Source organism: Melanostigma gelatinosum, assembly GCF_949748355.1.
Source record: "Melanostigma gelatinosum genome assembly, chromosome: 13".
Classification (NCBI taxonomy): Eukaryota; Metazoa; Chordata; class Actinopteri; order Perciformes; family Zoarcidae; genus Melanostigma; species Melanostigma gelatinosum.
Window position 1 is genome coordinate 10,201,162 of NC_136646.1, and position 11,301 is coordinate 10,212,462.

The 11,301-nt window shown below is 41.9% G+C and overlaps 2 protein-coding genes across 2 annotated transcripts; both read right to left on the minus strand.

The window, feature by feature from the left end:
* Positions 1 to 196: 196 nt before the first annotated feature.
* On the minus strand, positions 197 to 1,907 carry rrp7a (ribosomal RNA processing 7 homolog A; the record flags this gene model as incomplete). Its single annotated transcript, XM_079282039.1, has 7 exons — positions 197 to 366; positions 489 to 696; positions 782 to 879; positions 1,047 to 1,170; positions 1,292 to 1,417; positions 1,505 to 1,647; positions 1,844 to 1,907. 7 exons carry the CDS (start codon positions 1,905 to 1,907, stop codon positions 281 to 283), a joined length of 849 nt encoding a protein of 282 aa, XP_079138165.1. The 3' UTR covers positions 197 to 280.
* Positions 1,908 to 2,541: 634 nt separating this feature from the next.
* On the minus strand, positions 2,542 to 7,323 carry poldip3 (polymerase (DNA-directed), delta interacting protein 3). The gene is made up of 10 exons (XM_079281374.1): positions 7,248 to 7,323; positions 6,395 to 6,489; positions 5,837 to 6,294; positions 5,669 to 5,719; positions 5,470 to 5,547; positions 5,109 to 5,357; positions 4,432 to 4,509; positions 4,221 to 4,350; positions 3,941 to 4,007; positions 2,542 to 3,695 (listed from the first exon to the last, which is right to left on the minus strand). The coding sequence occupies exons 1-10, from the start codon at positions 7,313 to 7,315 to the stop codon at positions 3,479 to 3,481; spliced, it is 1,491 nt and encodes a 496-aa protein (XP_079137500.1). The 5' UTR covers positions 7,316 to 7,323; the 3' UTR covers positions 2,542 to 3,478.
* Positions 7,324 to 11,301: the final 3,978 nt, after the last annotated feature.

Genomic DNA, 11,301 nt, shown 5'->3' on the forward strand with positions numbered 1-11,301 from the left:
AAATCAAGGCCAAAAAATTGGTTCAAATTGTTCCAAAATTCTTCTTTTTTAATGATACTCAAATTGTCATTTTATGAAAATTGGCATTGGTACTGCAAGTCCCGTTTTTTTAATCAAATTCTTTATTCTACAAACATCAGTAATTTCCCACATGTCTTTTGTGAGGTGCTGGTAATTCAATCATGATGAAAAGAAGTCTGTCAGAATAATAGTTTATTGACACAAACAGAAGGCTCCGGGTTATAATGTAGCTCAAACACACAAAAGCAGAGCAGTCGACTCAGAACGGTCTGAACTGTCTCTGTGCCCTCAGCAGAGCTATTCTCTGTTTGTCCTCCTCGAACTTTTTCCTCAGATCAGCAATATCTGGAAAAAAAAGAAACTGTTTGTTATGTGAGCCATAATAAAGGCGTTTCCATCTCCCTCACCCTACATCAGGTACATATTCTAGCCTGCAAGATGACGAACAAACTTCATTGGGTACTTACGTTCTTTCTGTGTGTTCCTGTGCTGCCAGGTGTAGAAGTTCAGGAGCTCCTTCCTCTTCTTCTTCCTAATCTCTTTCTGTAGGGTCCTCTTGTTGGCTGCCTCGCTGTGGGGGCGGCCCTTGGTGCCCTTGGGTCCCCTGGTGACTTTCACCCAGCCCTCTTCGTCCTCTTGCTGCTGCTCGGCCGCCTCCCTCTGCCTGTCCGCTTCCTGTAACGAAAGAAAATAAACGCACGTTGAGGTCACATGGACTAGACTGGGGGTGATGCTGGTGGAAGAGCTGCGCAGGTCTCACCTCCTCTTTCCGCTTGTCGTAGCCCTCCATGAAGGAGTCGACTATCTGCTGCAGCTTCTCTGGATGACTAAAGGACTCAGTGTACTGCTGAATCCATTCTGCCGTAAGAAAGGAAAACAAATGTCAAAAGCATGTTATGTTTGAATTTCATCAACAAAGATCTGGCTCACATTGAAGTTGTAATACTAGATCTGTATTCACATTTACAGTCACAACATGAGAACATATTAAACCTTGCATTACAATAAAGTAATGCCTCACTCACTCTGTGTGCCGGTCCTCACTTGACGCTGTTCTGTGCAGACCACCAGAGGCGTGTCGTGTGGGTGTGATTTAGCTGCGGACACACTGGAGGGGTTCTGGAACACGATGTAGCCCACTTTGAAACCCTGGAGTGGGGACAGACAGAGACACACACAAGGTTAGATCACAACCTGGAAGATACTAGAAATAGAGAGTTTGCTCGTGGTGTTACAGCAGAACAATAGCTCAGCAGCAATGCATGCCAACCTGTTTATCAGCCGGTTTAAAGAACCTGGACAGTTTGGGTCCGGACTCCTTTGAGGAGCCCGGGTGGTCCCTCAGCTCCACGGACTGAACACAGCCGAACTGCGAGAACAGCTCTTTGACAACACCCTGAAAACACAAACGGGAATGAAAACGCACTTAATATCCTCATTGGACAACTCCTGTAGAGCACACAGCTGGCTGAATGAGCGGTACCTCTGAGCAGTAAGGGGGGATGTTGAGCACAAACAGAGTCCGGTCCAGCGGTCTGTGGGAACTCTTCTCTGCTCGTACTTTGTGCTCCTTCAGGTACAGCTTGTGTTCAGAGACGCTGTCTGAGCTGAACCGTAAGGAGAGCTCTGCGAAGAGACAGGGGGGAAATACATGAAGCTCGAGCCGCCGCATGCCTCGGTACAGTAACTTTTTATCAGTAATTATCAGCCGTTCAACGACCACCCAGACCGAGCAAAACCACAAGAAAAAGTTCCGTCCGACGATAAGTCGGTATGCTAGCAAAAATAAGAAATGAATATTCTTATTTTTATCAATTAATACCTGTGAATCCTCCGGGAATAATACAAGGCTGGCGACTGGCATGTTTCTTCTTGGACGGCGCCATTTTGGTGTGACCTTTCACACCGGAAGTACAACACAAACCAAGTACGGAATTTACATATTTAAAAAATACGAACACAACACAGATTGTATATTTATTTTTAGCGACGATGTATATATTTTTATTACCAGTGACACATTTCAAGAATTTCCCAACAAAGCCATTTCACCTAACATTTAAAATGAATCAGTTGCCTTCGGGTGTTATTACTTTGTGTGTGCTGCATAAACAATACTACATTACCATCTTCAACACAACCAGTAATAAAGACTGTCCCAAAGGCATTCTGCTGCTAAAGTTAAATTACATGAGTGATCTGTTATTTGTTTAAAGATAGACCTGAACTATTTGTTTAACTTTGTGCACATCAGCTGTCGAGTATTCCATCCTCAAAATCCTTCTGTGACTTTAGGTTTTAGTTATAAATTTGACTTCGACATCCATAAGACAAGTAGCAAACAATCCGAATTTCATGGCAAAGGTAAATTAATAAAAAATTGGAATAACACTGATAGCAATTGTAAATGTGTAACTTCATCACTGGTCTGACATTTTTATTAAGTCTAAATGTCAGCACAGCCTTCAGACTGCATCACGATCACATGGCAGGCAGGAAAGAAGAGTCGCAGACAACATCTACAAAGCTAAATATTTAATGGCGACATTTCACAGACAAAGCCGACCTCTCTAGTCTCTTGACTGATACCCAGGAAGCAACAGAAAATCATTTCGTCTTAATCAGGTGTAATGTATACTCGGGAAGAATTACACGTGCACTGCTTCAAAGTTCAACAAAGTAAAATCAGTCGCAAGTAGAGCACTTGATAATCTGGTTACCACAAGGATGGTACAAACTAAATATCAACTTAGTTTGAAAAGTGGTTTACAGAAAATTGTGGTATTATAGTTTCAGTCAATCCCTGATTTAGTCACCCAAGACAGCATCATTGTCCTGCCTTATCAGAGACGTAGTATCTACTGTATGCTGTTTTCTTCTACTTTTAGTTTGTCTACATTCCATTGTATGTCTATGGTCTGTGTGCACACAGAAAACATGAAAAGGAGGGATAGACAACATAACTGCACACATCTGTGTGGATCTACAAAGCCTGAAACATGTTTCTCTCTTAATGACAATGCTGCTGAGTATCAGGCTCATTTCCATGCCTATTTTTTTTGAGGGGGACACACAGGTGGGTGGAGATAAATGTGAGTATTGAAAAAGAAACTCAATATTTCCACTGAACTGACGAAAAAATGAAAGGAAACCCTACCCATCCAGTTTGATTTGGCATCCGCCACCACATTGGATTAAAACAACAAATCACATCACACTTTCGTCCACTCGCCCATATCTGGAACACACTGGTAACATTTGGATGCCACAAAAACCAAGAACACGTTTCGTCCCGGTCAGAGGAGTCATGTATATCAAATGTGTAAAAATCTGTTTCATATGAGACAATGTGGGCTGCCGGCTGTCGAGATGAAAACACGCGGTTTGTACGTGAAACACGGAGAATGGAGCAATATATGTTTTTTTTGATAAACGAGACATTCACACTGGACACGAGCTATATCTTGATGCGAAAGGCAGTGGCCTGTGAGCTGGGGGGCTCCGTGGTGGAGGTGGACTGTGCGGTGGACTTGAACAAAGCCTTGAGGATGGTCTGAGGGTCCACCTCTGGGGTGGGCTGAGAGGAGGCTCGCTGACCGGCGGGGCGAGACAGGGAGGGGGGCAGGCCGTCTTTCTTCGTGCCGCTGCTTGCTCCTGGAGTGTCACTGAGCCTCCTGTTGGGAATTGGGGAGAAAATGTCCCAAGATGACAAAAAGGTATAAAACTAAAACAATATGCAGGGTCCCAATTCTCACTTTTTATTTTTTGTATATTCAATGTCAAAGTGAAGCTAAACCTAATTACTTCAAATTCAGTTACTTTTATAACAGCTCATGAGAAATATTCTACATAAAGTGTAGACAAACGCATTCAACAACAGATTCATTTGAAGTGAAGGAATGAACCCCCGTGGACTCACAATAGAATGGGCTGATCCGAAGTGATGACATTTCCCTGAATATGAAGGTTACACTTCATGGGTTGCCCTGAGGGGGGAGAAAAGATAAGAACAAAACAGAAACACCCAAACTCCACCAATCTGTGACGCTAAATACATCTAACTTGTCTATCCTCTCCCACAAACATACACATGGATGGCCCTAACCTGCAAACTCACTGTTTTAGTCATTGACCTGCATGCAAAGAGCCCCAAAACCCAGAGAGGCTTTGACCCGAGCGTCCTTGCTACTGGCACTCACCGTCCAGGCAGCGGTTGTTGTACTTCCTGTATGCGCTCACGGCGTCCTCTTTACGCACAAACACCACTTCGGCCACGCCCACCTTCACCAGCCGCGCTCGCTTCAAGGCCCCGCACACACAGAACAGTTCCTGCGGACGCACAGACACCGAATGAGTCATCACAGCACTACGGCGCTCACCGTTGAAAGATGGTATTAGCACATTACTCACAACTATGTCCTCCTCAGTGACTCGGGGGTGCAGGTTGTTCACCGTGATTTTTGTCCCCTCCAAGGGACTGAAAGCAGGCTGGAAAGAAAAACACCACATGGTCAGGTCTATGAAGGGAAAATGACATTAAAATAATGTGTGCACGCATGATGGTGAGGTTAAAACGCCTGTAAATCGATGTTTTCCCATCATTAGAGTTACATCTATTGCACTCTTGTCACCATAACGAAGTGGTCAGCTGACAAAAACAAACGACATCCTCGAACAATTACTTTATGTTAAGAAACCAACGACACAGATGTCCGTCTACTTGTATGAAATCCAACACCAAATACTGACATCAGCATCTGGATCAGATATTTTACTGCAAGAGTGCAGGAGAAGGGACGCATAACACAAGTAACAGCCGAGTAGGGGACAGGATTGAGCTCATAGCATGGACAAATATCCATATAATGGAAATTATTCAAATATTATGATAAAAACACACTCTTATGTATTGTGGTTTTAAAAGTTACCCAGGAGCTTATCTTCAAAATGTTTGCAATCACTACGTAGTTCAACAATCCAAAAACAACAAACAGCTCTCAGTGTAAGCATTTATAACACAGGCTACAAAGGCAGGGACGGTCTGCACACTGAGCTAAAGTACAGAGAGAAGATGGGGAATGTTTTACCTGAGGGGGAGCAGGAGCTGCTGTGCCGGCTGCTGTCATGCTTTGCTGGAGAGTCCTGGAGACCGGTTGTAAGGCTGCAGCGGAGGACCGGGTAGCAGCCATGCTGGGGTTGGGCCGGGTGGGTGCCACGGGGACAGGAGGACGGGGGGCCGTGTAGGCATCGTTTTTAACCACCTTGGTGATCGGGCCTGACATAGAGAATGTGGAGCTTGGGCCCGATATGGAGAATGTGGAGCCCAGTGAACCGGGCTGTGTGAAATACAGGGAAGGGATCCAGTGAATGCGGGAAACAGACATTGGATGAACAATAAAATCCAGACAGTATGTAAAGTCAGGTCAACTGTCATGAAGCGACGCATACCCGTGATTGTAGCATATTATTAGCTGTAGTGATCTTCATTTGTTTACTGTGGGCGCCATCGTGCTCGTTTGAGAGAGGCTGTGGGAGACAAAAGGATCTATTTTCGTAACATGTTTTACAATCTTAGCTCGTAAACAAGGGACACATTATGTTCGCTATCAGGGGAATATTTTCATTAACACAAAAAGACCAGCTCTACCTGTGGGGCAGCACGTAGTCCACCAGACATCCCTACTGCTACTGGACGTTGCTGTAAAAAATGAACCATTAGAGTACAGTAAGCAGGTTAATGTGCTTTAAGGCTTCAACAGCACATGCAGGCAGTGTCACTGATCTGCTAAGAACAAAGCTACTTCTTTAACCTCACCTGGATGGTCTTGGTGATTTTTAAGGGTGGTGCAACACCCGACTGCGTCTGTGTCCCTCCGAAGCTCCTCTTGAGGCTCAGTCTATCACGAGCATCCATCATTCTCTTATTATTGCTTAGCTGTGGCGCCGCGCTGGCCCTCGCACTCAGTCCTTGTACATGAGGGTTAAACTGCCTCATGTTCACGCCGGCGAGATTGTTGTTGCTGTTGGTGTGTATCTGTATCTGTGGCACGAATGTGTGGCTCTGCAGGTGGTGCGTTACCGCCATCGGTTGCGTGGTCTGTGCCGGGAGGCCGAACGGATTCTGCACCTGCTTGCGCGAGTTGATCATCTGTCGAGCATCCTGCACTCCACCTCCACCACCTCCTCCTGCTCCTCCACCTCCTTCTCTGCCCCGGATTTTGAAGCGAGCATCCTTCTGAACCAGCTTCTCTCTGGCATCTTTCACTTGAAAACCTGAGGGAAGACAGGCGGAAGATGGAGGTGTATATTTAGTGTTACTCCCCAAAACTTCCTGATCAGTTGGCTTTCACTCTTTAGGCAGTAGTGCGTTTACCTGCTCCGAGCCGTTGTCTGACATCATTGGCCCCAATCTTTTGTCGAGCGTCAAAGCTCTTGCCAACTCCTCCTGCTCCCAGTCCGAACATTGGTCTGAAAGACAACAAGTTTCTTTAAGTTTAGCAATATAACTGCAACACCTATTAGGGACAGTGGTCCATTCCATAATTTATAGTTCATAAAAACTTACAATGTGAAAGCTACTTTTGATACTATAATTATTTTTTTTCACACAGTAACTTACAGGCAGAACTAATATAATGTCTGTCGTACTGGGCCCTGCTATTTGAACAGACAATATAATAATATGATTTATTCTACGCTTTCTCACACTATAGTGGAAGAGGAACAACATTAAGAAGTTTTAATTTGAACAAGTCACCGCCCTAGTTTATTCCATTGTATCCAGAGACCACACTTGTTCAATAGGTGCGACCACAAACCTGCTTTACTGCCAACGTAAATATAAGCTTGCTAGCTAACTACGCCTGGCGTGTGAAACTACAAAACAAAAGCAGACGAGTCGCGCGGCTCTTCGAACGTATGTGTTGTCTCGAATACTAAATATATGTTTGGTAAAAAAAAAAAGAGTTTGATTAAATACGTAACCACAATTTTCCAAATTCAACGAGGAATGGCTTCACACATAAAGGCCTACAGCTAATACACACAGCGTAGCCTAGCGTACGATGTACTCGCTGATTGCTGTAATGGCTAACGTTAGCTTACGATAAGGAACTAACGTTTGCTACAACCAGCTCTCATTTCACGTTATGCTTCACGTAATGTTACTACAAACGGCTCCATCCTTAATAAGCAAACATACGTCCACACAGTGATAGTTTTAATACCGTTTAGCTGGTGCCTTGAGATTAATACCGCGCCGTCGTATCACTTCATCCAAAGAGACGTCTGCCATTTTCTCACAATCACTCACAGCGCGTGCGTGAATGACGTCTTTTTAGCTAAGGCTACGGAAGACGACTTTGGTCAAAATGCAAATTGTCTGTCGGGAACTGTATTAATATTTAATATCAATCTCAGCGTGTGTTGACCATGGGCTTTGCGTTAATGAAGTATGTCAGTGTATTGTTGAAACATACTGACTATATTGCTTATAAACGTAACAACTGCCCAGTTAAAGTTAAAGTATCCGCGATCGATTACTTTTGCCAGCATACAGAGGACATACACGCTGCGGCCCATGAGCCTTTGCGCGAAATTGTCGCAAAAAATACTGCAGTTTTACATACAGTTCACAAGATTCAAAACATTGTTTGACATTTCATTTTCACACCGTATTACTTAACACACTGGCAACTATTGATGCAAATTGAAAATAAACTGCTGCCAGTGAGTCACAGTCGGCACCATGACAGAGAACACCTGCGCACAGAGACTATAGCCTTCTTCGACGCTTGATTTGTTATGCCTTAAACTGATGAGTAAGGAAAATAACGACGCGGGGTGACGCCCGTGTCCTCGTAAACATAACGAGAAGAATTTTTGAAGGGGCATAGGTCTGTCTGCTGAGGTGATTCGCCTACTTTGTGAGATGCCTCGTGGAGCCAGGACCTTCCCCGTACCCCCTCACTGTTAAAAAACAAAATACAAATGCCAACAGCGGCAAGGAAACATCACTGATGTGTGTCATTGTTAGTATAACAGACACAAGTCCAGGCTCACTCTCACACGCTCACGTTCAACTCAATTATTTGTTGTTTGTAATGTATTGATGTTGTTATCATATTTCATATATTGTCGAAACATATTAATCAATAATATTTAACGTAGTCATATCTTATGCATATTCATTTTATGTTCTCTGTAATGTTGTAAAAATGTAATATTATATAGATGGAGACTTCAAATAAGCCCAGTTGGCTTTTTGCCACTTACTGCACTGTGATATGTATTTATTTTATTGTTTAAATTGTGCAAAATAAAGAAACTAAACCAAACTAATAGGTAAAACTGTTACGATGAAATGGTCGGACTATCTATAGAAGACTAAACTATTAAAGTTCAAAGTTCAAAGTTAGCTTTATTGTCAATTCCTCAATATGTACCGAACATACAGAGTTGAAAAAACGTTTCCACGTGCTGCTAAATTCATTCTGTATTTAGCAGCAGTCAGACACGGGGAGTCTTAAAAGAGAGGAGGGAGAGAGTTCAGCACTATTATATACATCTATTATAATATAATGTGACGTTAATAACGAAAGCATAAACATTACACATTAGCTGTGTCCCAATCCTGCGGCTGCATCCTTCGGAGGCTGCATCTATAAAGCTTTTATAGCATTTATTTTATCCAACATGGCGGCCAGTGAAGTGGCAGCTGGAGAAGCCGCAGTATTCACTTTTAAATGTAATTATTGGGTTTCAACTCATTCGAATATTACCGATAAAAATAAGCGACCTTATAACATCACGTTTGTTAAAATGATCGGTCACGTGACGTTCGTAGCTGACAAGCTAGCGGTCCTGGTTGTCCAAGGTAACGTTACGAGTTAACAGCGGATCTGACCGCCAGTTGTTTGGATTTATAATTTAAATCATGTAGGTGTAGCTGTGTCAATGATACATTTTAATTAAAACCTAATGCAATCATATTTAGTGGAATGTTTTAACGTTACGCCATACGTAATGTGTAATAGGTAGATATGCTCCTGTCCTGTTGTTCATTCGTATTTGCCCCTTTTTCCTCTTTTTTGAACTCAGTGGGTCACGCTACTGCATTCTGGGAAATGAAGGTGTGAGCGGAAGCCTATTCAGTTGGTTGTAATCTAAAACCACAATCGTGGTTAGTCGTCTTTTTATTTGTGATTTTGTTGTTCAATTTTTTTTATTGAATGTATTTTGGATTACGTTAAAGTCATTTATTTTCCGTTAAATGATAAATTGCACACTGCACAAAAAAGTCATCGGAAAATTGAATGGACATCTTTTTATTTGGGTCATAGGAGATCCATCTGAACCCCCAAATTGCTCCATCGAGGACAGCAGAATGATTAAAGTTGAACTTGCAGGTTTTCCATTTAGTCACTGAGCTCTCAGAATTTGAGTAATGGGAGAATGTGTTCTTTTGGCTGCCTAAAAATGTGAATGACAGACCTATCAGTCAGTGTGATATGACAAGATGACCGTGTCATATCATCATTATATTTTGTTATTGTCCAATGACTCAAATTAGTCAATGATCTATTTAGGCCAACAGTACCCAACAGTACTTCTACATCTACCTCTGTTTGTTGCAAAGTAAAAACACAAATGTACCTTGAAGTTATTTTCTATGTAGTTCCTTATTTTGTTATCATCTGTATGGGGTAATCACAAATGCACACAGAAGGATTTACAAATACATTCCAATGCACAAATAAATATTCACAAATTACAGAACAATTCACAAATATATTCGATTTACAAATGCACACAGAAGGCTTTACAAATAAATGTGACTCACAAATGCACGCAGAACGATTCACAAATACATTCCAATGCACAAATAAATAAATTACGATTTATATAAATATTTTTTAAAAATCACAAATATATTTCTGCATTTGTAAGTATTTCTGTGTGGATTCTTTATATTTGTTTGTGGATTTGTATGTATTTATTTGTGGATCACACTGCATTTCTTTGCAGATCGCTACAGAATGTATTTGTGGATTATTGAGACTCCCCTGACGTGCCTCGATTCACAAATGCGTTTTTTCAACGTTCTCTTTTTCAACCAATCACATGAGCGCAGCTCCCCCCTCCCCTCCCCACGAGGCTGCCAGGCGTTAGAGTTACGCAATTTGCGGAAGCGACAGGGGAAGCTCAAAGGCACTTCCTGTTGCAAGCGCCACCGTTTTGGTGCGGATTCCGCGGTAGTGTAGCCTTTATTTGTCGTTATTTGACATTATGTGACAATACATTAAGGTCCTTGAAGGTAGTTGTAATTAGTTTCGTAGCAATTGGAGTCAAAGGAAGTAACTAAATGAAAATCATTCATGGAGGTGATAACTGCAGCACTGATGCAACATAATCTACACATTCATTTGATAGAAACAATGTTGATTTTAGGTGATCCTTGCTGCTCAAAATTGAATTTGTTTTCTGGAGCAGTTCAATAACTAACTATTCATACATAACCCTATTTTCATTCACATTGGAGAGCCAAAATCATCTCACTGGAAATAGTATTTATTTGAATCTAGTGCTCTTTTCAGCTGATCCCAACAATGTAAAGACTTTGTGTTGAGATTGCTGACAATTATGTGCAGTCTGTTTAAAGTAAAATGAAAAGTAAAACATTTGAAGATACTCCAGACAACTAAAAATCACAAATGTAGCCAGGCATGCATTATAAAATACTTATTTAGAAGCAAATAGGTCAAATGGGTTGACTTAACATATTTACCCTGGCAAACTTTGCTTTAACCCAAGAAGTAAGGGCTCATATACTTTTGTATGGTTTTTTTGTCAGTACCTACCCATAAAAAACTGAATTTACTTTTTTAAAAAACAATGTAACTTTAGAAACCACTATGGCCACAAATGACAGTTACAGGATGATAGTGAATACCAAAACATGTAATGTCGGTAACAGCCATACAGCTTGATTTAGTTAAAATTAGTTGAGCGAGTGGTCCTTTATGAGATCAATAAAGATGTAAACAAAACGCCTAAGTATATGAATAGACCTTTCCCACAGCAGACTTTGACTTGTCATAGATGGTGAAGCACAAGTGTTATTGATAACACCAACAATGTCTGTTACGATCAGCACCAACAGTCAGCCAGCATGCACGATACCACCTGAAATTAAAGCAGCTAAGTGGAACCCAGCCATCATTAACTTCATTATTTACACCTGTGCTTTTCCTACGTGTGACAAGTCTAAATGTCCTCCAT

Bases quoted from the DNA above. Each gene is read 5' to 3' on its own strand.
- poldip3 (XM_079281374.1), bottom strand. From the start codon at position 7,315: ATGGCAGACGTCTCTTTGGATGAAGTGATACGACGGCGCGGTATTAAT. The intron at 5,720-5,836 runs GTGAGGTTAAAG...CATTTTTTACAG, and splicing joins AAATCACCAAGACCATCCAG to CAACGTCCAGTAGCAGTAGG. The intron at 4,510-5,108 runs GTAAAACATTCC...TTTTCTTTCCAG, and splicing joins CAGCTCCTGCTCCCCCTCAG to CCTGCTTTCAGTCCCTTGGA.